This window comes from Giraffa tippelskirchi, chromosome 2, assembly GCF_054371585.1.
Source record: "Giraffa tippelskirchi isolate mGirTip1 chromosome 2, T2T-mGirTip1v1.2.pri, whole genome shotgun sequence".
NCBI classification, from domain to species: domain Eukaryota; kingdom Metazoa; phylum Chordata; class Mammalia; order Artiodactyla; family Giraffidae; genus Giraffa; species Giraffa tippelskirchi.
This window is the reverse complement of record NC_137276.1, coordinates 125,446,814-125,473,871: the sequence shown is the minus strand read 5'-3', so window position 1 is coordinate 125,473,871 and position 27,058 is coordinate 125,446,814. Positions and strand designations below refer to the sequence as shown.

The window sequence follows — 27,058 nt, the reverse complement described above, 5'->3', positions numbered from 1 at the left end:
AATGTTTGTTCAGGTTTTTCCAGAACATCATATGGAAAAATCCAAACAAGCTTTTCAGTCAACCCAGTAGATATAGAAAACTTAGTGTCTAAAAGCCCCAAGTTTGAATCCTGCCTCAGTTACTTACTAGCTTTGTATCCTGGAGCAACTTATTTAATTTCTCTAAGCATCAGATTCTACATCTCTGAAGTAGAAATGATGATAACACTATAAGGTTGCTGAAAGTTGAATGCAGCCATAGTCATCATTATTTTATGGGATTGGTGGAGGGCTGGCAGGAGATGGACAAAACTGGTACAATAAGCTTAACTCCTTACAGGTAATTGAGAGAGAAATTATAGCAGCAATGCTGGTTTGAGTGAAGGTGTGTTCTAAGAGACTGTGTTTCTTAAGAGACATGATTTCCATTGCTTAATTCTTTGCAGAATAATGGGACCACTGAGCATCAGGTGGAATCTTTCATAAGGAAAAAACTGGAGTCGCTGTTAAAAGAATCTCAAATTCGAGACAAGGAAGATCCTGATAGTTTCACAGTAAGGGCACTCCTGAAGGCCACGCATGAAGGCTTAAATGCACACCTGAAGCAGGTATACAATTCCTTCTTGTACTTGTCCTCGACAGGAAAAAGAAAGCACCTTATGCTTTGTTTCTGATCATCTGTCTTTTTTTGGAATGCTCCAGTTTCTTCCGTTTCTGCCCTTATATTGCTGGAAAAATGAAAGTCTCCTCCTGCAAAATGATGTTGGAAATAGTGAATAATAGATTAAAGTGCATGGGTGGGAGTGGACCTGCTTCACTGGGATCCTTGGGACAAAGCCCCATGTCCCTGCAGTCACCTTCCCGGCGAGTGCTTAGGTGAGGTTGAGGGCTCATTCAGGCGGCCTCCATGCCCTGTTGATCACACTCCTAAATATGTGTCTGTCCACCTCTCTTCTCTATGGCATGTCCACAGGCCAGTGTCAACTCTCACTTAGACTTCTCTTGCCCTCTTGCAATCTAACCTCCTCTCTGAAATCAGCAAGAGATTTTAAAAATTCAAAGCTGATCATGTCACTCCACTGTTCAGAATTTTTCAGTGGCTTCCTGTTATGCTTGGGATAAATGACAGACTCTTTAACTGGGCTTTCAAGGACCCACATAATTGCATTCTCACCTACCTCTGCAGTCTCATATCTCCCTATTTCCCCATCCACCATCATCCACAATTGTCACACTAGCCACAATCCTCTAACTGCCTTTGTCTTCCTCACTTTCCATTTTCTCTACTTGAAACACTCCATTCCCACATTTACTCTAGCTAACTTCTACTTAGGCTTTTAAATTCCAGCATCTATGTGGTATTCTGAATGAGTCCTGCCTTGACCCCTAGATTACATTAGTTATCCCTTTTATATTGTTGATGGTAGTCTGTTGTATCTTCTTTTTAAAGAAGTTTATTTGCAATTTCTTGTTCAATATCTTATCTTCTCAACTAGACTATAAGATCTCATGAAGGCAGGAACCATGTCAGTCTTGATAACCATTATTTTTCTAACGTGTCTAGTGCCTGGGACTTGTTATGACCCTCATACATAGTTGTTGAATGAATGAATGGTTTAGGCTCTGGGTGAGATTTTTATTCTGACTTCTGATAAAGTACAAATGGGCAAGGGAGAGAGATGGTGGGTTTATTGATGTCATCATGGCAGAACATTGAGGGCATGCATTCTGGCTCAAAGGAGATCCATGTGGTCTCTGGCTTAGCTGACAGCAGCCTCCCCTGCTACTGCTGTCTGTCCTCCAGGGCTCAGCATGCCCCAGCAGAGGGAAGATCATTGGATCTTGGATCTGAGTGACCACGCAGCATTGGTGGTTACTTTCTAGACCCTACAGAAGTCCAGCCATTCAAACACCTTGCTGATTCTTAGGTCTGTTTTGCTTCCAAACATAGAAAACCTCATTCAAAGTGGCTTAAATAATGAAGAAAGATGTTGGGTTAGGTAAGTGGCAAGTTCATTTGCAGAATGGCCTTCAAGGTGGGCTTAATTCAGAGGCTAAGCAGGGTCATCAAAGACATGTCTTTCTGTTCTAGCTACCATGTAATTAGCATCATCCCCTGGCTGGTTTCCCCTCTCCTGGTGGTTGCAGGGTGACTGCCAGCAGGCCCCTGAACTACGTGTTTCTTGGTCCAAGCCCAGAGAGAGTGAGACAGTGAATGTGCCTCATCCAAGAAACCAGAATTTGTACTGAGTTCTGGGTGGGCAGCTTAGCTCATGTGATGACCCCTGAGCTGATCCCTGTGACCCTGTGTATGTGTTCTCCTTGGAACAGTAAATCAGCATGGGTATAGGATAACATTGGCTTGCTGATGCCAATGACCACTTATCCCTGGAACTGGCACTTCTGAAACTCCATGCTGGATGGGCAGAACGAATTGTTGGGGGACAAACAGCATGTCAATTACAGCATCACTGCCCTACAGTTTATCATACAGTTTTGCATTTTCTTAAGCATTTCTGAAAATAGCTGTAAGCCTCACCCCTTCCTCCCTGGCCTCCAGCCTCTATTTTCAACCACACAAATATCTGTCAAATCACATTTGGTTTGTGCAGCTTGATTTCTGCTTCTTGTTTCTGGTGAACTTTCTTTGGCTAATCTGGACCAATCACTTCCCCTTATGCTTTTGAAGAAGACTTTGCTCCATCCTAGATCATCCCAACTGGAAAGGCAACAGTAGGTCTTAGAGATTTTTGAAGAGACAAAACAGGTTCATCTTTCTTTTATGGAAGAGATCCTAATGGTAATTTCCTCATCAAGTAAGACAGCAGGGGACTTCAGATTTCAGATATGTGGTAGGACAAAGCTCATCCTCCTTTTTCTTATTTTTTACTCTCCCTTAAATCTGGATGACTGCAAGAATGCATTGTACTTGCATAAAGTAAATGGAGCCTGTGACTTAAACTGACTACAAAGTGTTAAGATTTTTTTAACCCTGCTGTTGTGTTAGTTTTTTAAATATGGTTTTGACTCAGTGGGCAAACAAAGAATAGTTACTGTTGAGAGAAGTCCATCTGTGTCAGATACATGTGCATATGTGAAGCCAAGCCTGAGAACATGCTGTGGGTTTCAGGACAATGCTCACTTCAGCTCCCTTCCCCCCTGGATCAGCACCCAGCAGTGCAGTAGTGTGTGCTGCTGTGCCATCTTTTTCCTGGAGATCCCTGACATAAAATAACAATGAAATCTCATCCTTCACAATGGAAGAACTTAGTATATACAGGAAGGATGCCTGCCTTAAGTCCTTGAATCCACCCCTTTTTTACATCCCAGTTCCAGTATAATATAAACACACACACCCCACTTAGTTTCCTGGAAGGTACCATGTTTACAGCATCTGGCCTTTGTGTTCACACTTTCCTTGGCCACAGCACCCTTGTTTTTCACATCACGTAGACAATGTCTACCTATCTCTGGCTTCAGCTTTTGTAACATGTCCCCTTAGAAGTCCTTCTTAATCCGCCTTCTCTGTCACGAGGCAGCATGCTGAACCTTCCCCATCATAGTCTTGTTCAAGTGTGTTATGATCATTTGTGTCCATCATTAGAGTGCAAGCCCAGGGAGGAACAGGGTCTGCACCTCTCTTGCTTGCTGTCTCCCTTGTATACATGCCAAGTTCTTATCATGATGTCTGATTCATTAATTCAATTAACAGTGTGGTGTTGATGCTCAAGGAGAGGTCAAGTTGGGGAGAGATATTTGTATATACTTCTACATAAAGAGGGAATATAGAGTAGGGGAGAGGTAGCAAGTCAGACAGGAGACAGAACTATACAGAATCCCTGTTTTATCATCAACCGGCTTTGCAACTTTGGGCATGTTATCTAACTTTGCTATACTTTAGTTTTTATTATCTGCAAAACTGGGATTTTAATTTCAGTTGTCTCTAGGGGTGGTTGTATGTATTAGAATTAGAGAATGTATGTAATGTACTTGGTATAGTCCTTGGGCCATAGTAGGTGCCTGTTAAATACATGACCTTATACCTCAACCTGCCTGGGACAGCCCTACTTCATACCTGTTGTCCCAGTGTCATTACTAAAAGTGCCCCATTTTACTCTTCAGAGTCCTGTTTTGGATAATAGATGACATGTTCCCCTACTGAGGGATGAGCTACTAGAACTAGAAAGGAACTCAGAGGTTAATTGGTGTATACCTCCCCCCAAGTCACAGATAAGAGAACTGAGGTCAAGAGAGTGAGTTTTGCCAAAGCCCCTGTGACTGCTTGGTGGCAGAATTGCATCTTCTAACCTGGAGAGCAGAGTTACTTCTATACCACATCTGAACTACTTTCTTAATTCCAGGGCTTTTGAAGAGTTAATGATCAGCTTTAATAGATCTTCAAAGGCGGTCAATACATATAAACCAGCCAAAACATATAAACCTGTAAACCTGCTACCCACCCTTCTCCAACATTTTTTGAACTGCCTCTTTCCCCAACCCAACCTCCTGCTTCTGAATTGCATCTTTAATTAGTTTCTATAGATATATGTAGATGCTCTCCCTGACCTTTTGATTTGAGGTGGTTTTGCTCACCCACATTCTTCCCTTTTATGAGATGATCTCTGTTCAGCTGGAAGTCCTGGGAGGGCAGGGAGGGCCTATAGGTCTCCCCTTAGGTCGTGTGAGTCACCTAATGCATATTTTTAGGGATGGCAATTGGATAAGAGTCTAAACCCTTTTAGCAGGGTGGCTTTCTGCCCCCTGGAGTAGAGACCTCTAGCCTGTGCATGCCCCCCTTTCTGAAGACAGACACAGCACCTGCAGGAAAGTGGAGGGCAGAGCAGGAAGAAATGAGCAGCACTTGCTCGCTGCCCGCCTGGAGGCAGAAGGAGAGGGGGGCCCCATGCCCTTCCACCAGAATTGAGGAAGAAACAAAAACAGAAGAAAAACAATCATATTATGCTTTATTTACTCAGCATCCAGATGCAAAAGAAAGTGGAAAGAAAGCACATGGACGATCCCTCATGACCAACTTCGGAAAACATAAGGTAAATGAATGAAGAGTGATAAGTGTTCATAACTCAGTTAATTTAAAGAGTCTAGAAGGTAACAGGAGAATATCATCATGACCTTGGAAGAGCTGTAGATTCCTTAAACAGGACCCCAGAAAAGGAGAAGATTGGTAGTGAAACTACTTTAAAATTTAAGAACTTCTGTTCATCAAAAGTATGAAAGAGCAAATAGCATACTGGGAAATAATATTTTCACTACACGTATCACACAAAGGACTTATATCCTGAATATATTAAAAAATCTCTACAAATCAATAGAAAGCACCCTAATTTTTAAAAAATGAGCAAAAGACTTAACTGTGCTTCACAACAGAAGATATCCAAGTGACTGATATGGAAAAGGTGCTCCCCTGATCAGTCCTGGGAGATGTAAATTAGAATGATATTGAGATTCTACATACATCCTCCACAATAACACCCTCACAGTATCTACTCAACCGCTCTATGAACCATGAGCGGCTTATCGGTTCTATTGTTAGGTGTGTGTCATGAGACTGAAGCAATGATATTTATAGGGGCCTTATTTGTAATAGTACAAATAGGAAACAGTTCAAATGTCTATCAACGATAGAATGAATAAAAATGATGATGTATTGGTGTAAGAGAATATCAGCAATGAGAATGACAAAACTAGAACTACATGCAATAGTGTGATCTTTGTAAATATGACATTGAGCAAAAGAAGCCAGACCCAGAAGAGTGCATGTAGTTTGAGTCCATTTATATGAACCTCAAAAATAGGCCCCCCAAAAATCTATGGGGTTAAAGTCAGGATAGTAGTTACTTCTCGGGAGAAGGTGATGACCAAGTGGGAGAATCTGAAGACTTTGGGGCAGATAATATTCCATTTCCTCATTTGGGTGGTTTCACGTGTGGAAAGCCATCATGCTGTACACTTACGGTTCTTGTACTTTTCTAAGTGTATGTGATACATCAATAAAAAGGTAAAGCATGTTAAATAAGAAATCAGTTATTAAGTGATGAACTTTATGCATGAGGTTTCCCAAGGCCATTTCTTGTACTTTAAAGAACATTGTATCTAGAATTTCCTGCCCATCAATAGGATAATTTATTAAAAGTTTGGACAAAATAATCATAATAAACTGAAAACAATAAAAATGTTCTCCCATATAGACTGCTTAAGTAAATTATGATTCATTCACACAATAGACAATTATGCAGCCATTGAAAGATGATCTTTCTAAAGAGTTCAACATGCAAAACCTTAAAAAAGTAAGATGAAAACTGATTATATGGTATGCTAATCATGATGTGTCAAAACTTTATATAAAGAAAGCATATCATCGTTTCTCCAAATACCTGTGGTTGATAATTATTACTTATTTCTGCTTTTTGCATTTTATATTTTAAAATGAACCTGAGAAATAGATTTATTATTTTTGTAGCTCTTCAAATTACTAACTATATATGGAATTGAAGAATATTTCATTTCTTGATTACAACTACTCATTTAAATTAAAATTATTTTCTAAAGTAAAGCTTTTAGGGGTTACTTCAGCTACTACAGAATTGGACTTTATTATGTCTTGAGTCATAAGAATGAATGTCCTCAAGACTTTATAAGTTATTTTTTTAAAAGTTAATAGTATTTTAAACTGAAAGTTTATGCAAAGTTTATACAACTTTCCATGCCATTTTATTTAATCATCACAAAAATAATAATCCTTTAAGATAGATGTTATTTTTCTGCCCTTTAGGAAAAGTACAACAGGAAACTTGAGAGATTAACTGATTTATCAGCATGGTGAGAGGCCAGTCTGAAACATGAGCTCATCAGATGCTTGGGTTCCTACTCTAGGTACAATGTGGTCCTCAAGGCATAACCAAGACCTGAGAAGGTTTCAGACTAAATTGGTGCCTTGCTGTCAGTGCAGTAGAGTTGAGTGCATTTATGCCAATAGTATAGCTTGCTTTTTTTGTTGATTATGAATGAGAAAATCTGGAAGGCAATTTGATCCTATGGTAATGTGGGGATGGAGTCCCTTTCCTTTTCTAAGACATGTTCCCCAGATGTCCAGGGTACTTGTCTAAAAGTTTTACCTTTGTTTGTAGAAGCTGAGTTTTTGGTGGCATAGTTTTCTGCAGTTACTAGGGTCCATCCCCATTATTTGTGTTGTTGAGATATGTGTTGTCAAATATTGGGTTTATTTCCAGTGTTGTGGGGATGAAACTGCATCATTGCTAAGAGGTTTTGTGTCTAATAGCTAATCTGTCCAAAGACATCAGGTTAGTCCTACAGTCTTTCAGCCTGAATATCATAGGTAATAACCTTCATTTAGCTCTGGAAATTAAAATAGGTCAAAATCTCAAAAGAACAGTTTGACTTAGATAAGTTTTTGAGTCCATACTGAACAAAAGCAAGAATGGGAGTTATTCATTTAAAAAATTACTGCTTGTCTTTTTTTTTTTTTTAATGAAATCTGCTTTTTATAAGTAATTCAAAAGGAACAGTGAGCTTTCTATATGAGGACACTTTATCCCTTATAATCATTTAAATAAATATTGCAATTTGAACCTACCCCTCATGGAAACCTTTAACGCATGACTAATAGTCTAAGATCTATATTTTATGTGCCTTAGAAGTCAGTTTTACAGCATGAAACTCTCAGTTTTGCCTTGATTATTTTAAGATAATTTTGGCTAAAGACACTCTTGTTATTAGGCTTCACAGGTGGGTCAGTGGTAAAGAAACTGCCTACCAATGCAGGAGCCACAGGAAATGCGGTTTTTATCTCCAGATTGGGAAGATCCCCTGGAGTAGGAAATGGCCACCACTCCAGCTTTCTTGCCTGAGAAATCCCATGGACAGAGGAACCTGGCAGGCTACAGTCCATAGAGTCCCAAATGAGTTAGACATGGCTTAGTGACTAAACAACAAATGCTTGTTGCTAAGGCAAACTGCAATGTTTGGTCAATTATTTTTCTCCAGGTTACCGTCCTTGTGTGTCTGTGTGTATTTTAAAGTTCATTTCCTTTTCTGTATATTGTAGAGGTACCTGATGCAATGAGTTTGTGTTAAGTTTGCTCTGATTTTTCTGGCAGAAAACCACAAAATCACGGTCTAAATCTTATAGTACTGATGAGGAGGAGGACGCACAGCAGAATCCTGGCAAGGAAACTGGCCAGCTGTACCGGTAAGAAAACTCCCCATGTTTCTTACTCAGGTTTCCAGGACCTCTCTATCCCCATCAGCTTGGCTAGTTAGTTGTATATGTCTAGAAAATCAGATCACAAGGTAAAGAGCTCAGTGAAGTGGGATATGTGATCAGGATATGAGATCATAATATATGTAGGGGACTTTTACAGCCTGGTGCACAGTGGGCTCTTAATAAATGCTGGGTGTAACAGGCAAGAATCCCTTGGAAGGATTGGAGTAGCCGTCATAGTCAACAAAAAAGTCCGAAATGCAGTACTTGGATGCAATCTCAAAAACGACGGAATGATCTCTGTTCGTTTCCAAAGCAAACCATTCAGTATCACGTTAATCCAATTCTGTGCCCCAACCAGTAATGCTGAAGAAGCTGAAGTTGAACGGTTCTATGAAGACCTACAAGACCTTCTAGAACTAACACCAAAAAAAGATGTCCTTTTCATTATAGGGGACTGGAATGCAAAAGTAGGAAGTCAAGAAACACCTGGCGTAACAGGCAATTTGGCCTTGGAGTACAGAATGAAGCAGGGCAGAGGCTAACAGAGTTTTGCCAAGAGAACGCACTGGTCATAGCAAACAACCTCTTCCAACAACACAAGAGAAGACTCTACACATGGACATCACTAGATGGTTGACACTGAAACCAGATTGACTATATTCTTTGCAGCCAAAGATGGAGAAACTCTATAGAGTCAGCAAAAACAAGACTGGGAACGGACTGTGGCTCAGATCATGAACTCCTTATTGCCAAATTCAGACTTAAATGGAAGAAAGTAGGGAAAACCACTAGACCATTCAGGTATGACCTAAATCAAATCCCTAACAATTATACAGTGTAAGTGAGAAATAGATTTAAGGGACTAGATCTGGTAGAGTGCATGATGAATTATGGATGGAGGTTTGTGACATTGTACAGGAGTCAGGGAGCAAGACTGTCCCAAAGGAAAAGAAATGCAAAAAGGCAAAATGGCTGTCTGAGGAGGCTTTACAAATAGCTGTGAAAAGAAGAGAGATGAAAAGCAAAGGAGAAAAGGAAAGATATACCCATTTGAATGCAGAGTTCCAAAGAATAGCAAGGCGAGATAAGAAAGCCTTTCTTAGTGATCAGTGCAAAGAAATAGAGGAAAACAACAGAATGGGAAAGACTAGAGATCTCTTCAAGAAAATTAGAGATACCAAAGGAACATTTCATGCAAAGATGGGCTCAAAAAGGACAGAAATGGTATGGACCTAACAGAAGCAGAAGGTATTAAGGAAGAGGTGGCAAAAATACACAGAAGAACTGTACAAGAAAGATCTTCACGACCCAGATAATTCACGATGGTGTGATCACTCACCTAGAGCCAGACATCCTGGAATGTGAAGTCAAGTGGGCCTCAGGAAGCATCACTACAAACAAAGCTAGTGGAGTTGATGGAATTCCAGTTGAGCTGTTTCAAATCCTAAAAGATGATGCTGTGAAAGTGCTGTACTCGATATGCCAGCAAATTTGGAAAACTCAGCAGTGGCCACAGGATTGGAAGAGGTCAGATTTTGTTCCAATTCCAAAGAAAGGCAATGCAAAAGAATCCTCAAACTACCCCACAATTGCACTCATCTCACATGCTAGTAAAGTAAAGCTCAAAATTCTCCAAGCCAGGCTTCAGCAATACGTGAACCGTGAACTTCCAGATGTTCAAGCTGGATTTAGAAAAGGCAGAGGAACCAGAGATCAAATTGCCAACATCCACTGGATCATCAAAAAAGCAAGAGAGTTCCAGAAAAACATCTATTTCTGCTTTATTGACTATGCCAAAGCCTTTAATAAGTCAATAAGCCTTGACTTATTGTGTGGATCACAATAAACTGTGGAAAATTCGGAAAGAATTGGGAATACCAGACCACCTGACCTGCCTCTTGAGAAATCTGTATGCAAGTCAGGAAGCAACAGTTAGAACTGGACATGGAACAACAGACTGGTTCCAAATAGGAAAAGGAGTACATGAAGGCTGTATATTGTCACCATGTTTATTTAACTTATATGCAGAGTACATCATGAGAAACCCTAGGCTGGATGAAGCACAAGCTGGAATCAAGATTGCTGGGAGAAATATCAATAACCTCAGATATGCAGATGACACCACCCTTATGGCAGAAAGTGAAGAAGAACTAAAGAGCCTCTTGATGAAAGTGAAAGAGGAGAGTGAAAAAGTTGGCTTAAAGCTCAACATTCAGAAAACAAAGATCATGGCATCTGGTCCCATCACTTCATAGCAAATAGATGGGTAAGCAGTGGCAGACTTTACTTTTTGAGCTCCAAAATCACTGCTGATGGTGATTGCAGCCATGAAATTAAAAGATGCTTACTCCTTGGAAGAAAAGTTATTAACAACCTAGACAACATATTAAAAAGCAGAGACATTACTTTGCCAACAAAGGTCCATCTAGTCAAAGCTATGGTTTTTCCAGTAGTTATGTATGGATGTGAGAGTTGGACTATAACGAAAGCTGAGCATGGAAGAATTGATGCTTTTGAACTGTGGTATTGGAGAAGACTCTTGAGAGTCCCTTGGCGTGCAAGGAGATCCAACCAGTCCATCCAAGGGAAATCAATCCTGAATATTCATTGGAAGGACTGATGTTGAAGCTGAAACTCCAATGTTTTGGCCACTTGATGCGAAGAACTGAGTCATTTGAAAAGACCCTGATGCTGGGAAAGATTGAAGGTAGGAGGAGAAGGGGACAACAGAGGATGAGATGGCTGGATGGCATCCCTGACTCAACGGGCATGAGTTTGAGTAATCTTTGGGAGTTGGTAATGGATGGGGAGGCTTGGCGTGCTGCAGTCCATGGGGTCACAAAGAGTCGGACACAGCTGAGTGACTGAACTGAATTTGACTGTAACAGTTGTCAGGTAAAAGGTATCTTCAGAGAAGAGAGAAGGGCCACATGAAGTAGCACAGAGGAGCTTTACAGGAGACTGAAGTAGAAGACAGATGATAAGCACATGAGAAGAGCTGGGAATCTGAAATCAGCCAGACTTCAAACTCTTGTTCCTCCAACTTTAAAACGGGGCTATGTAGGCTCCTCATTTGTATCTATTTCATATGGTCATTTTAAGGATTAAAGGATTTCAAATGTTTAGTCTGATGAGCCCTACCCCAATTAACTAAGTGCTCAAAAATAACAGCTGCTGCTTTATTATTTGATATTGAGTCAGTAAGTTATGTCTGACTCTTGTGACCCCATGGACGATAGCCCACTAGGCTCCTCTGTCCATGGGGTGCTCCGGGAAAGAATACTGGGGTGATCTGCCATTTCTTCCTCCAGGGTGTCTTCCTGACCCAGGGATCAAACCCATGTCTCCTGCACTGGCAGGCGGATTCTTCACCACTGAGTCACCAGGGAGGCCTGCTTTATAATTGCCAGTAGAATTTGTGATGCGTAAAAGGATCATAATTTTAGAACTCAAATTGTGATACACAATTTGATATAGGATTTTCTGAAAGACTATATATACAGTAAGTCTCACAAAGGAATCTAAATTATATGCTTCATAGATAGATAGACAGATATACAAACAGGCACGTCCACACACACACCCGTGGCTTTATTGAAAGACTAAGACGAAATTGGAAGCGTAGAGGTCCTGTAGGAAAGAATCACTTAGTGTTGAATTCAGTTTTGTATTTGAGCCTCACTTCAACAGAATGTCCATATATAAGATAGTAGCTAATTAGTAAGGGCAAAGAAGATGTGTATGGTCCTTACCCTTAGGGTACAGAAAATCCAGTATGTATAAATAGTTACACTAAAGGATATAAGAGAATAGAGTCACTTTCCAGGAGACCTCTGCTGTGAATGTTCTCAAATATAAGTTTGGCAAAGGCTCAATCCTGAATCATCTTCCAACACAGGGATCGAACCCACATCTCTTATGTCTCCTGTTTTGGCAGGTGGGTTCTTTACTGCTAGTGCCAGCTGGGAAGCCCAAAAGCCAGGGAAGCCATCACATAAAGTCATGTTCCATGCTTCACTTAAATCACTTAGAAATTTGCCCATAATAGCTATCAAGGCCCAAGCATCTATGATTGTAGCCTTTTGGGACTTCAATAAACTAACTCAATTTTTAGATAAGGATTAAAAAAAGTGAACTGTATGTAGAAATTCTCTGTACTATGGAGTGTCTTGGGGGCTTTACTTGTCATTTCTAGGCATGGCTTCCCTCACATTCGTTTATAATGATTTGCTTTCACAAAACCAGATTTTTCACCTATGGCTACAGAATTTCCTAATTACATGGTAAAGGAAGAACATGGACTCTTTCTTCCCATTGATTTTTATTCTTGTTTGTGTTCAGGTCTTCTTTCTCAAATGAGTTATTGACACATTTTGACCTTAATTCTTTTGTTGAATGTTTATAAATATCATTATGATAAGAATTTTTGTCTGATTTGTTCACTATTTTATCTCCATTAGGTGCTCAGTAAATAATAACAGAGTGAATAAATCTATATCATCACTATCTAATTCCAGAATATTTTCACCACACCAAAAAAAACTCTACCACTAGCAGAGATTTCCCAGCCCCTGATACCAACTAATCTACTTCTTTTTTTTTTTTTTTTTGGCTACATCCTGTGGCATGTGGGGATCTTAGTTCCGACACCAGGGATCAAACTTGTGCCTCCTATATTGGGAGTGTAGATTCTTAACCATTGGACCACCAGGAAAGTCCCCCAACTAATCTGTTTTTTGTCTCTATAGATTTGCCTTTTCTGGACATTACCTATAAATGGAATCCTACCATATTTGGCCCATTTTTGTCTGACTTCTTTCACTTAGTATAATATTTCCAAGATTCATCCATGTTGTAGAATGTACTTCATCTTTTTTATGTTGAATAATATTCCATTGTATGAATATATTGTACTTTATTTGTTCATTAGCTGAAAGATATTTAGGTTGATTTTACATTCTGGCTATTATAGATAATACTGCTATGAACATTCATTTCTAAGTTTTTCTGTAAATGTAGGTTTTAATTTCTCTTGGGTATATAGTTGAAAGTGGAATTGCTGAGTCACATGGTAACTGTTTCATTTTTTGAAGTGCCAAACTATGTTGGCAAAGAAATTGAGCCATTTAAAATTCTCCAGTAGTGTGTGAACATTCCAATTTCTCCTCATCCTTGCCAGCACACATTACTACCTGCCCTTTTGGTTATAGCCAACCAAGTAGACATGAAGTGGTATCTCATTTTGGTTTGCATTTCCTCCATGACTAATGAGCTTCTTGTCATGTTCTTATTGGCCATTTGTGTATATTTGGTGAGGACTGAAGTTTTTAATGATTATATGTTTTCTGGGAGGAGAAAAGTGCTTCTGTGAAGGGAATGTGGTAATCTGTGGAGAATTTTACTGAGGCAAAGAGCAAGTGGTAGAATTTGTAAAGTTGTGGAGGAAAAGAAATCCTAGGAGTGGTTTATCGGGTATATACTGTATAGATATATAGAGAGAGTAAGTGAAGAATATATTAATAGAAATAATATTAATTAATATATTATATATTAATATATTAGTAGAAAAAGCATAAAGAAGAAAATCAAAATCACTATAAATATACCTCTAGAAGATAATGATTATGGAAAGTTTGGTGTATTTCTTGTTAGAGGTATTATTGTTCAGCCGCTAAGTCGTGTCTGACTCTTTGTGATGCCATAGACTGCCATACACCAGGCTTTCCTGTCCTTCACTATCTCTGGGGTTTTCTCAAACTCATGTACATTGAGTTGGTGATGCCATCCAACCATTTCATCCTCTGTTGCCCCCTTCTCCTCCTGCCCTCAATCTTTTCCAGCATCAGGGTCTTTTCCAATAAGTCAGCTTTTTGCAGCAGGTGTCAGAGTATTGGGGCTTCAGCTTCAGCATCAGTCCTTCCAATGTGTATTCAGGGTTCATTTCCTTTAGGATTGACTCATTTGATCTCCTTGCAGTCCAAGGGACTCTTAGTTGTATAATTTGCTTTTTAGTCTAGGCTGGTTCTCCTGCCAAAGTAGAGTGATTCCCTGGTAAACTCTGGTATTACTCCACAGTTGGGTAATGGTAGGAATCCAGCCCTTCACAACAGAACTCATAAATTCAGGAGAAGAGACTGTGGATAAAATCTGGCTGAACAGTGAATAAAGCCATGAGTTGAGTGTTGTGGTGGAGACAGTGCTGAACTAAAAATCACATTTGGGTTCTAATCCTGGCTCCATCAGAGTAGGTAGGGAAGGTGGAGTAACCAAAAGCCCCGACCTCTTTCAGCTCTAAAACGTCATGAGTCCTGGGTGTGTTTTACAGGTTGGGCCGCCGAAGGAAAACCATGAAGCTGTGTCGAGAGCTCTCTGATTTGGTTGTGTACACAAACTCTGTGGCAGCCCAGGACATTGTGGATGATGGTAAGGCCTGAGTATTTTTCCTTCTGGATAAACACTCCTGACCTTTCTTTGTCAATTGTTAATTTAACTTTTGTTAATCGAATCATCAGCACACATTTCTGGAACTGCGTAGAATCCAACTTGAGTGTCAGGAAACTGATTGCTGGAACAATGCTTAGCTCACAGGGAGCGCTCTATTGATCATTTTGTTTGCCTAATTGGCTAGAGGTCAGAGACATTTCCTGCAGGGCAGAGGAGGACTTTATTATTAAAAAGGCAGATGGATCAGAGCAAGGTCTTCCCTGTGTTTAAACTATGGAGACTTGACCTAGTTTGATGGTCAGATCACAGACGGCCATTCCAAGTGTGAATGACTAGAAGAAAGAGGAAATTAATTGGCTAAAATAACATCCTGAAATGCCCCATATTTTCTCATTGAGAGTTTTGACCTTGATGAAAATACTTTAACCCACAGATTGCAGTTGTAACAAAAAGAGCAGACAGTTCAGAAGCATTGGCTCTTTCACAGCTTTTTACCCATCAATTGCCGTATGTGGAGCTGAGAAATCCTAGTCACAACTCTTCTTACCCTGACTTCCTGCTGGCTGCACTTTCTCCTTAGCCTCTTCTCGTCTCACTTGTGTTTTGTCCGGTTATTGAGTGCTTATGAAAATAAACTATGGTCATGTGGGTTTTCAGTGTAATTGTAGTTTCAGTGGAAGTGAAAATTACATCAGAGCCTCCCGTTTTCTCATGTCTCAGTGACGCAAAAACAACATTGTGCTGAGTCTTGTGTCTTCACAACCTCCAGGATTTTTCCTCAGATCTTTCTTTTCTCTTCCCCTATTCTACAAGTGCATACTTTTTTGTCTGAAGATTTTCTTCCCTTTGATGTTGAATCCTTCTTCAAATGATGACAATTATTAAGAAAAATTGAACTTTGTGTGTGAGAATATGAAAACCTGTAGACCTCTGAGAAAGTGAACCTTCTTTTTTTCCAGATTCTTTTCCATTGAAGTTATTATAAGATGTTGAATTTAGTCCCTTGTGCTACACAGTAGGACCTTGTTATTTATTTTATGTATTTTGTTCTTGTTTTTGTTCAGTTTCTTAGTCATGTCCAATTCTGTGACTCCATGGACTACAGCACACCTGTCCTTCCTGATCTTCACCATCTCCTGGACCTTGCTCAAACTCATGTCCATCGAGTTGGTGATGCCATCCAACCATCTCATCCTCTGTTGTCCCCTTCTCCTCCTGCCTTCAATGTTTCCCAGCCTGAGGGTCTTTTCTAATGGGTCAGCTCTTTGCATCAGGTGGCCAAAGTATTGAACCTTCAGCATCAGTCCTTCCAATGAATATTCAGGACTGATTTCTTTTAGGAGTAACGGGTTTGATCTCCTTGCAGTCTAAGGGACTCTCAAGAGTCTTCTCCAACACCACAGTTCAAAAGCATCAATTCTTTGGTATTCAGCCTTCTTTATGGTCCAACTCTCACATTCATACATGACTACTGGAAAAACCATAGCTTTGACTATATGGGTCTTTGTTGGCAAAGTAATGTTTCTGCTTTTTAATATGCTGTCTAGGTTTGTCATAGCATTTCTTCCAAGGTACTTCCCTAGTGGCTCAGATGGTAAGGAATCTGCCTGCAATGCAGGAGACCTGTGTTTGATCCCTGGGTTGGGAAGATCCCCTGGAGGAGGGCATGGCAACCCACTCCAATATTCTTGTCTGGAAAATTCCAGACAAGTCCATGAGGGCTTGGGCTACAGTCCATGAGGGTCACAAAGAGTTGGACTTGACTGAGTGACTAACACTTTCACTTTCTTCCAAGGAGCAAGCGTCTTTTAATTTTATGGTTGTAGCCACCATCTGCAGTGATTCGGGAGCCCAAGAAAATAAATTCTGTCACTGTTTCCATTAATAGTTGTATATATTAATCCCAAACTCCTCATTTATCCCACCTCTTTCCTCTTTTGTAAACATAGGTTTGTTTTCTGTGTTTGTGAGTCTATTTCTATTGTGTAAATGAGTTCATTTGTGTCATACTTTAGATCCCACATGTAAATCATATCATAGTATTTGTCTTTCTTTGCCTGACTTACTTTACTTAGTATGATAATCTTTAGGTTCATCCATATTGCTGCAAATGGCATTATTTTGTTCTTTTATGGCTGAGTTTTCTGTTGTGTGTGTGTGTATGTGTGTGTATGTATGTATGTATGTATGTATACACACACACATACACACACATACACACACACCCCACATCTTCTTTATCCATTCGTCTGTGGATGGACATTTAAGTTGCTCCCATGTCTTAGCTATTGTAAATAGTACTGCTATGAACATCAAGATGCATGTATCTTTTTGAATTAGAGTTTTTGTGTTATCTGGATATATGCCCAGGAGTGGGATTGCTGGATCATATGGTAGCCCTATTTTTAGCTTTTTAAGGAACCTCCACACTTTTCAATATAGTGGCTGCTACAGTTTGCATTCCCAGCAATAGTGCAGAAGTTTCCATTTTCTCCACACTGTCTCCAGAATTTATTATTTGTAGACTTTTTGATGATGACCATTCTGACCAGTATGAGGTGATAACCTGAATGTCATATTCTTATAATAACTGCCTGGTAGTGGTGGTGCTGGTTTAGTCGATAAGTCGTGTCTGACTGTTGTGACTCCATGGACTGTAGCCTGCCAGGCTCCTCTGTCCATGGGATTCTCCAGGCAAGAATACTGGAGGGGGTTGCCATTTCCTTCCCCAGGGTATCTTTCCAACCCAGGAATCGAACCCAGGTCTCCTGCGTTGCAAGCAGGTTTTTTCCTGACTGAGCTACAAGGGAAGCCAGTAACTGCCTACAGCTAGAAAATAAACTTGGGAAGTATTTTAATGGAGTTAGAGGTATATTTGGTTCATAGAAATATAATATCTACTGCATGCCTCAGGAAATCATAATCCCATTAGCTTAATGGAAAATAATATTGAGGATTGTTTAGTTCTTGAACATCACCTATTTTTGTCTTGTGTGTGTGTGTGTGTGTGTGTGTGTGTGTGTCTATGTACACCACAAAGTAATAGATAATGAATGCATGGCTTATCCTAATGCAAAACAACTCAGCTCTATTAATATACTAATTGACATGTGCCTAATTAGCAAGGTCATCTTATTGATGATGTGGTGTGCCTAATTTATGTAGAGAGAGGAAAGAGTGGTACTAATTTTAGTGCTGTTACGTCTGAAGGTGGTTTGTCAAAAAGACTATATTTTCTTTTATTCAGTTCAGTTCAGTTGCTCAGTCGTGTCCGACTCTTTGCGACCCCATGAATTGCAGCACACCAGGCCTCCCGGTCCATCCCCAAACTCCCGGAGTCTACCCAAACCCATGTCCATCGAGTCAGTGATGCCATCCAACCATCTCATCCTCTGTTGTCCCCTTCTCCTCCTGCCCCCAATCCTACCCAGCATTAGGGTCTTTTCCAATGAGTCAACTCTTCGTATGAGGTGGCCAAAGTATTGGAGTTTCAGCTTCAACATCAGTCCTTCCAATGAACACCCAGGATTGATGTCCTTTAGGATGGATTGATTGGATCTTCTTGCAGTCCAAGGGACTCTCAAGAGTCTTTTCCAATACCACAGTTCAAAAGCATCAATTCTGTGGCGCTCAGCTTTCTCCACCGTCCAACTCTCACATCCATACATGATCACTGGAAAAACCATAGCCTTGACTAGACGGACTTTTGTTGGCAAAGTAATGTCTCCGCTTTTAAATATGCTATCTAGGTTGGCCGTAACCTTCCTTCCAAGGAGTAAGCATCTTTTAATTTCATGGCTGCAATTACCATCAGCAGTGATTTTGGAGCCCCCAAAAATAAAGTCTGACACTGTTTCCAATGTTTCCCCATCTATTTCCCATGACGTGGTGGGACCAGATGCTTTTCTGAATGTTGAGCTTTAAGCCAACTTTTTCACTCTCCTCTTTCACTTTCATCAAGAGGCTCTTTAGTTCTTCTTCACTTTCTGCCATAAGGGTGGTGTCATCTGCATATCTGAGGTTATTGATATTTCTCCGGGCAATCTTGATTCCAGCTTGTGTTTCTTCCAGCCCAGCATTTCTCATGATGTACTGTGCATATAAGTTAAATAAGCAGGGTGACAATATACGGCCTTGACGTACTCCTTTTCCTATTTGGAACCAGTCTATTGTTCCATGTCCAGTTCTAACTGTTGCTTCCTGACCTGCATACAGGTTTCTCAAGAGACAGGTCAGATGGTCTGGTAGTCCCATCTCTTTCAGAATTTTCCACAGTTTATTGTGATCCACACAGTCAAAGACTTTGGCATAGTCAATAAAGCAGAAATAGATGTTTTTCTGGAACTCTCTTGCTTTTTTGATGTTCAAAGTATTCCTCATCAACAAGTATGATCATTTTTAGTATGCTTGAGGTATGTAACCACTGCTAAAAAGTTATGTCAATAAGATATATATGATAAGGAGTCTGTATGCAGGAAATCATCAAATTAAACACTGTAATTCTCTAATTTCTTTGCCTCTCACTTGTATTTATGACTGTTTCAAGTTCCAACTCTAGAATGTAGTTGCTAGTCAATTTGGCCAGTATTTGATACCTAAGACTGTATAACCCCGAGGACCACAGGGGCTCTGGGAGACTGAGCACAAATTCATTTGTACAGTCTGGGTATAGTTCTGGTCCAGTAAAACAGTAATTCAACTCTGGTTCATGGGCCATGTCCTTCAGTCTGGGTTCAGAGTACACACTGGAATGAAAATGAGACTCTGGGTAGGTTGAGGTCTTTATCTAGGCTGGTCTCTTCCAACAGGTCCAGGTGAGATTGGGTGGTTATTTTGGGATGAGGTATGGATATTTAGTGAAGGAATGGGAGTGGTGAGGCTTTCTAGATGTGTGGCACAAAAAGACAGAATTGAGAGAAAGGGGTAGGATATTAAATATTTGGAGGTTTACTCCATCATGACCCTCTAACTTGTAGCATCATTGGTCCTAGATTATCCCTATATGATAATGCTCCAAGCAGAAACTTTAATATTGGCTTCCTGTTTTGTTTTTTTTTAACCTCCCATTTTTTTCCCCCATTATTTATAAACTCGGCTAGGTGGATGATTGTTGTTATTTCTGAAACTTTCATTTCTTTATAATATTCTTTTGAATTCTTTTTCTATTATTATTCCTTTCCCCCAAACAGGTTTTGACTGGCTTCAAGATTCTATTCAAATCAACTTTAAAACCCAGTTTTCCTGTTTGGGAATTACTCTTTTCCCTTTATTTCTTTAAGCCGCAAATGCAGTCACTTAATGTGTTTCACATGTGTGCTTTCTAAATGATGCCTTCCATGATTGTCTCCCTTTTATCAGGAATGAGTTGCACAGATAGTTTTATTTATCCTTAGGTGTCTTGCTGTCTGGCAAAGCTATTCTGTTTGAATCAGGCACCTAGAAAATGTTTCCTCTCTACCCTCTTCCTACTAGCCAGATCAACATGAAGTAGGGAGATGAGAGAGAATTCTCTTGAGAGAATATGGGATTCAAAAATAGTTATCTGAACAAGATGCAAAGCTCTGATGTGAAATGGCAAAAGAGTCCTGGGAGTGGGATTTTATAGATCTTTCTTGCTCAGAAGCTGGGCCTCTTCCGGTTGAATTTGCTCTTTTGCTCTGCCTTTTATTATTGGTGTAATCGGACTCAGGATCTTTCACGAGTGGTGTTTTCTTTGCTGCAGTTCTCACTTTTCTGTTTTCTTTGTTAAAAACTGTGTTAGGAACCACGGGAAATGTGTTATCCTTCAGTGAAACAAGAGCACATCAAGTGGTTCAGCAGAAATCAGAGCAGTTCATGATTTATAACCAAAAGCAGCTCACGAGGATTTATCCCTCTGCCTACCGCATCGATTCCAGTAACTTCAACCCTCTGCCCTACTGGAACGCAGGTTGCCAGCTAGGTGTGTATACCTCTGGAAGGAGCGGTTCTCCATGGGTCTTGAGTCTAGGCTTCTATCTTACCTAATTCTCTTAAACTTTGAACTTGCACAGTGGCACTGAACTACCAGTCTGAAGGGCGAATGATGCAGTTAAATCGAGCCAAATTCAAGACAAACGGCAACTGCGGCTACGTTCTCAAACCCCAGCAGATGTGCAAAGGTGCATGTTAATTTCATAGTCGTATCTCTGAATGCCAGAGAACTTTACTGAAGGAGCACTTGGGAAAGCAAAGTGCCTCAGTGTTTTGCAACATGATTTTTAAAAACGAGAAAAATTAAGTATTGGAATGTAAATAAAGGACTCTTTAAAAAAAAAACACTTATTTTTAATCGAAGGTTAATTGCAATATTGTGTTGGTTTCCAGCCATACATCAACATGGATCAGCCATAGGTATACATATGTCCCCTCCCTCCCACCTCCCACCTCATCCCAGCCCTCTAGGATGTCACAGAGCCCTAGTTTGCGTTCCCTGAGTTATACAGCAAATTCCTGTTGATTATCCTATTTTATATATGTTAGTGCATATGTTTCTATGATCCTGTTTCTATTCGTCCCACCCTCTCCTTCCTGCCCCCTCTACCCTGTCCATAAATCTGTTCTCTATGTCTGCATCTCCATTGCTGCCCTATAAATAGGTTCATCAGTACCATCTTTCTAGATTCCATATATATGTGTTAATATACAATATATTTGTTTTTCTCTTTCTGATGTACTTCACTCTGTATAATAAGCTCTAGGTTCATCCACTTCATTAGCACTGACTCAAATGTGTTCCTTTTTAATGGCTGAGTAATATTCCACTGTATATATGTACCACATATTCTTTACCCATTCATCTGTCCATGGGCATCTAGATTGCTTCCATGTCCTAGCTGTTGTAAATAGTGCTGCAATGAACATTGGGATACATGTGTCTTTTTCAGTTATGGTTTTCTCAGTGTTTATGCCCAGTATTGGGATTGTTGGGTCATATGGTAATTTTATTCCTAGTTTTTTAAGGAATCACCATACTGTCTTCCATAGTGGCTTTATCAACTTGGAATGTAAATAACTCTTGTCACCACTGTTTAATAATTCTGCAGCCTTCCCTGGTAGGCTGATATTTGGCTTTCCCCTGTAGCTCAGCTGGTAAAAAATCCGCCTGCAATGCAGGAGACCCCAGTTCAATTCTTGGGTCAGGAAGATCCCCTGGAGAAGGGATAGGCTACCCACTCTAATATTCATTGGCTTCCCTGGTGGCTCAGATGGTGAAGAATCTGCCTGCAATGCGGGAGACCTGGGTTCGATCCCTGGGTTGGGAAGATCCCCTGGAGGAGGGTATGGCTACCCACTCCAGTATTCTTGCCTGAAGAATCCCCATGGACAGAGGAGCCTGGTGGGCTACAGTCCATGGGGTTGCAAAGAGTTGGACATGACTGAGTGACTAAGCCACCCATGCAGTATATTTAATTCTTTAAATGCCAGGCTCCTCTGTCCATGGGTATTCTCCAGGCAAGAATACTTGAGTAGGTTGCCATTCCCTTCTCCAGTATGTGTGCATATGTGTGTGTAATTTCCATGCTACCAACCTTAGATTTTAACCTCTATTTGTCTTAGGTACTTTCAACCCTTTCTCAGGTGATCCACTTCCTGCCAACCCCAAAAAACAGCTCATCCTGAAAGTGATCAGTGGACAACAACTCCCCAAACCTCCAGATTCCATGTTTGGAGACCGAGGAGAGGTAAGCCATGTATGACCAAGTGGTTAATTATGTGATTATCTTATTGTGTTTACATTTCATCTGAGGGTGCCGTGTATGTGTGTGTGTGTTTGTAAATGAGTCCTGACCTCAGCTTCTCAGATATTAACTGACTTACTGGCAAAGTACACACAGTTCCTTCTGGAGTGCAGTGCATCATCTATTTTGGAGGCATGAGTGCAATACAATTCAATTCACAATCCAAGAAGGACACTGGCAGTGCTAAATTGAGATGCAAGGAGCAATTTTGTTATTAATAGAAACATTGAACAGGAGAATGTCTTACCTTCTCTGCATTTTTCATCTGCTGTGACCCTCATCTCTTCTACACGTTGGCCACCTGCTCCCTGGCCACAGGTCACTCACTCTTCCCTTGCTGCACTTCTGTTGCATGATTTTACAATGTCTCCCTCTGTAACCACAGCCTTCACTCTTTTCAGAGCTGTCATTCCATGATTCCCACTATACCTGCTCTTGGCCTTCTTGGTCTCTGTTTCCTCTCTATCTGTCAGCCCCTCCTCTGCTCATGTCCTTCCTCTCAGGAGTCGTCCATCACTCAGGCTATTTGCCACTTCCACCTATTAAACTATCCTTTCTGGATCTTGAATGTCGATGAGGAAACCACATAGCTCTGAGTGGTCTCACCATCAACTCTGTATCTAATGTCTACTGGGTTCTGCGGTGCCATCCCAGCTCCACCTGATCAGCCCCTCCATCACATTTCCCGCAGCGGATATTGTCAACCTCTTCTCTCTTCAAACATGTATTCTCATCACTTTCTCATCTTTAGCAGAAGGCTCCATGTTCTGCCTCTTAAGAAGTGGAGCTTCAGGTGGGGCCGTGTCTTCCGTATCATCTGTAATGCCTCTGGCCTAGTCTCAGCCACCATCAGCTCTTGGCATTTTTGCTGCAGTAGGCTCTCAGCTCACTGGTCTGCCTGCTTCCATTCTGTTCTCTCAGCAGAAAGAATAATTATGTTGGTAGTATCAGAAAGTTTCTCCTTACTTCCTCCTCTTTCCCTTTTTTCTTTGTTGTCTGCAGAAGGGAAGACTTACTTCCTATATTTCCCCCAAACTTTTTGCTTTGAAAAATTTCAGTCCTTAGAAAAACTGCAGGAATAGCGGAATGAACACTGTGTCTTCAGCATCTAGATTCACCAATTAACATACTAAATTTTGTACTTTCGCTTTATCTTCCTTTCATGTGTAAATGAGTATATGGTAAATATACATATACAGTTATGCACTTGAAAGGGAGAGGTAAAGCAAATATAACAAAGTTTATATGTGTGTGTATTTAATTATATATATATATATATACACACACACACACTCATACATATATATATATATATATATCTTTGCTTTTCTTTGGAGAATTATTGGAGAGTAAGTTAACATCATGACCCCAACCCCTAAATACTTCAGCATTTTTCTCTCTCTTTTTTAAATTTAATATAAATATATTTATTTTTAATATTTATTTGGCTGTTCCAGGTCTTAGTTACAACATTTGGGATCTTTAGTTGCAGCCTATGAGATCTAGTTCCCTGACCAAGGATGGAACCTAGGTCCCCTGCATTGGGTGCAAGGAATCTTAGCCATTGGGCCACCAGGGAAGTCCAGGCATTTCTCTCTTAAGGACAAGAAGATTAAGACTTTCCTGGTGGTCCAGTGGCTAAAACCCCATGCTCTCAGTATAGGAGGGGTCCAGGTTTGATCGCTGGTCAGGGAACTGCATCCCACATGCCACAACTAAAGATCCTGCATGCTGCAATGAATACCCAGCACAGCCAAATTAATTCATTAATTAATTTTTAAAAAAGAACAAAATTATCCTGTATAACTGCAATATAGTCATTATATTCATGTCATTAGATATTGGTACAATAATATATTTTTCTGCTATTTTATTTTATTTTTTGTTTCTTTTAAACCCTCAGAACAACTTTATCCATCTTCTTAAAATTTTAAAATACAGTTTTGAAAGATTACTTTCCATTTACAATTATTGCAAAATATTGGCTGTATTTTCTGTGTTGTAAAGTACATCCTTGACCCTATCTTACACCCAAGAGTTTGTTGGTACAATAATTTTATCTAAGATAATATCTGTATTGAGTTTTACCCCATTGTCCCAAAATTGTTCTTACATTATTTTTTTTCTTTTTAGATTCAGAATCCAATTAGGAATCACACATTGCTTTTAGTTGTCACTTCTCTTTGATCTTTTAAAATGTAGAACAGTTCTCCAGTTTTGTTGTCATTATATTGATATCTTTTAAAATAAATGTCCAAGTGCGTTGTGTCCATAATGTCCTTCAGTTTGGATTTACCTGATTGTTCATGATTTAGCTCAGTTCAGTCGCTCAGTCATGTCCAACTCTTGGCGACCCCATGGACTATAGCACACCAAGCTTCCCTGTTCATCACCAACTCCCAGAGATTATTCAAACTCATGTCCGTCAGGGTCTTTTCCAACTCATGTCCAACAGGTCTTTCGCATCAGGTGGCCAAAGTACTGAAGTTTCAGCTTCAGCATCAGTCCTTCCAATGAATAATCAGGACTAATTTCCTTTAGTATGAACTGGTTTGATCTCCTTGCAGTCCAAGGGACTCTCACTAGTCTTCTCCAACACCACAGTTCAAAAGCATCAATTCTTTGGTGCTCAGTTTTCTTCACCGCCCAACTCTCACATCCACACATGACTATTGGAAAAACCATAGCTTTGACTAGATGGACCTTTGTTGGCAAGTAATGTCTCTGCTTTTTAATATGCTGTCTAGGTTAGTCATAGCTTTTCTTCCAAGGAGTAAGCGTCTCTTAATTTCATGGCTGCAGTCACCATCTCCATTGATTTTGGAGCACAAAAAAATAACGTCTGTCACTGTTTCCATTGTTTCTCCATCTATTTGCCAAGAAGTGATGGGATCAGATGCCACGATCTTAGTTTTCTGAACGTTGAGCTTTAAGCCAACTTTTTCACTCCCCTCTTTCACTTTCATCAAGAGGCTCTTTAGTTCTTCTTCACTTTCTGCCATAAGTGTGGTGTCACCTGAATATCTGAGTTTATTGATATTTCTCCTGACAATCTTGATTCCAGCTTGTGCTTCATCCAGTCCAGCATTTCTCATGATGTACTCTGCATATAAGTTAAATAAGCAGGGTGACAATATACAGCCTGGACATACTCCTTTACTGATTTGGAACCAGTCTGTTGTTCCATGTTCAGTTCTAACTTTTGCTTCTGGACCTGCATACAGATTTCTCAGGAGGCAGGTCAGGTGGTCTGGTATTCCCATCTCTTTCAGAATTTTCCACAATTTGTTGTGATCCACACAGTCAAAGGCTTTGGCGTAGTCGATAAAACAGAAGTAGATGATTTTCTGGAACTCTCTTGCTTTTTTGATGGTCCAACAGATGTTGGCAATTTGATCTCTGGTTCCTCTGCCTTTTCTAAATCCAGCTTGAACATCTAGAAGTTCTCGGTTCAAGTACTGTTGAAGCCTGGTTTGGAGAATTTTGAGCATTACTTTGCTAGCATGTGAGATGAGTGCAATTGTGCATGATTAGAATAAACATATTTGTCAGGAATGCTACATGGGCCATGTGTTTCCTTCTCAGTGCATCATATCAGGGGCCACGTTATGTCAGTTTATCCCAGGACTGATAATGTTACTTGGCTAAGGGAGTTTCTTCCAGATGTTTTTCATTGCATAGTTATCTCTTTATCTTTGTAATATATAGTTTGTGGTATTAAAGTAATCTTTTAAATATATGAGGAGTATCTTTATTTTATAGTTAAAATAAAATCCAACCTCTTTATCATGGCTCATGAGGTTCTCTGTCAGGAGATTTTAACTCTTTCTTGAGCCATAGAAAATGATGGTACCAGGTGAGGCCTTTGGGCCCTTTCTCAGTGTTTTTAAATGCATACAATAAACAATAAAGTGACACTTTAGGAAGCTAATTATATTGAAATTCACTTATCAATATAGTAGAAACAAGTTGTGACATACAAATATGTGTGCAATAAATAGCAGGATCTAGAGAGGAGTTGTGGAGAAGGCAATGGCACCCCACTCCAGTACTCTTGCCTGGAAAATCCCATGGATGGAGGATCCTGGTAGGCTACAGTCCATGGGGTCTCTAAGAGTTGGACACAACTGAGTGACTTCACTTTCACTTTCCCTTTCATGCATTGGAGAAGGAAATGGCAACCCACTCCAGTGTTCTTGCCTGGAGAATCCCAGGGACGGGGGAGCCTGGTGGGCTGGTGTCTGCGGGGTCGCACAGAGTTGGACACGACTGAAGCGACTTAGCAGCAGAGAGGAGTTGAATAACTATTAGATGAGTATGAGTGACACATGGAGATTTCTGTCACAACCATAATGGGACTTAAACATCTGTGATTTCTGTCAGACACAAAGTTATAGTACTAATATTCTACTATTTGTGCTTTATGGAAAATGAAAATGAAAATACAGTTTTCCTCTCATCTTGGCTCCTTGAATTCTCAGCCTGTGACCTCTCACATTATTCATTATCTCTGAGAGTAAAATAACTTTTCTTGCTCCCAATCAGAAAATTGTCATCTTTAATTTTCACCTTTTCTTTGCTCTCCACATCTACTCAGTTACCATCTCCTGGACATTCTACCTCCCAAATCTCT

The 27,058-nt window shown here is 40.1% G+C and overlaps 1 protein-coding gene across 7 annotated transcripts in view; it reads left to right on the top strand.

Moving 5' to 3' along the window:
* Positions 1 to 27,058, top strand: part of PLCH1 (phospholipase C eta 1) — a 247,135-nt gene that overhangs the window by 207,415 nt on the left and 12,662 nt on the right. For all 7 annotated transcript variants that reach the window (XM_081570572.1, XM_081570577.1, XM_081570578.1 and 4 more), the window contains 7 exons: positions 426 to 587; positions 4,956 to 5,027; positions 8,115 to 8,206; positions 14,547 to 14,644; positions 20,427 to 20,606; positions 20,698 to 20,805; positions 22,244 to 22,368. In XM_081570572.1, coding sequence (XP_081426698.1) covers positions 426 to 587; positions 4,956 to 5,027; positions 8,115 to 8,206; positions 14,547 to 14,644; positions 20,427 to 20,606; positions 20,698 to 20,805; positions 22,244 to 22,368 — 837 coding nt within the window. The remainder of the gene's footprint in view (positions 1 to 425; positions 588 to 4,955; positions 5,028 to 8,114; positions 8,207 to 14,546; positions 14,645 to 20,426; positions 20,607 to 20,697; positions 20,806 to 22,243; positions 22,369 to 27,058) is intronic.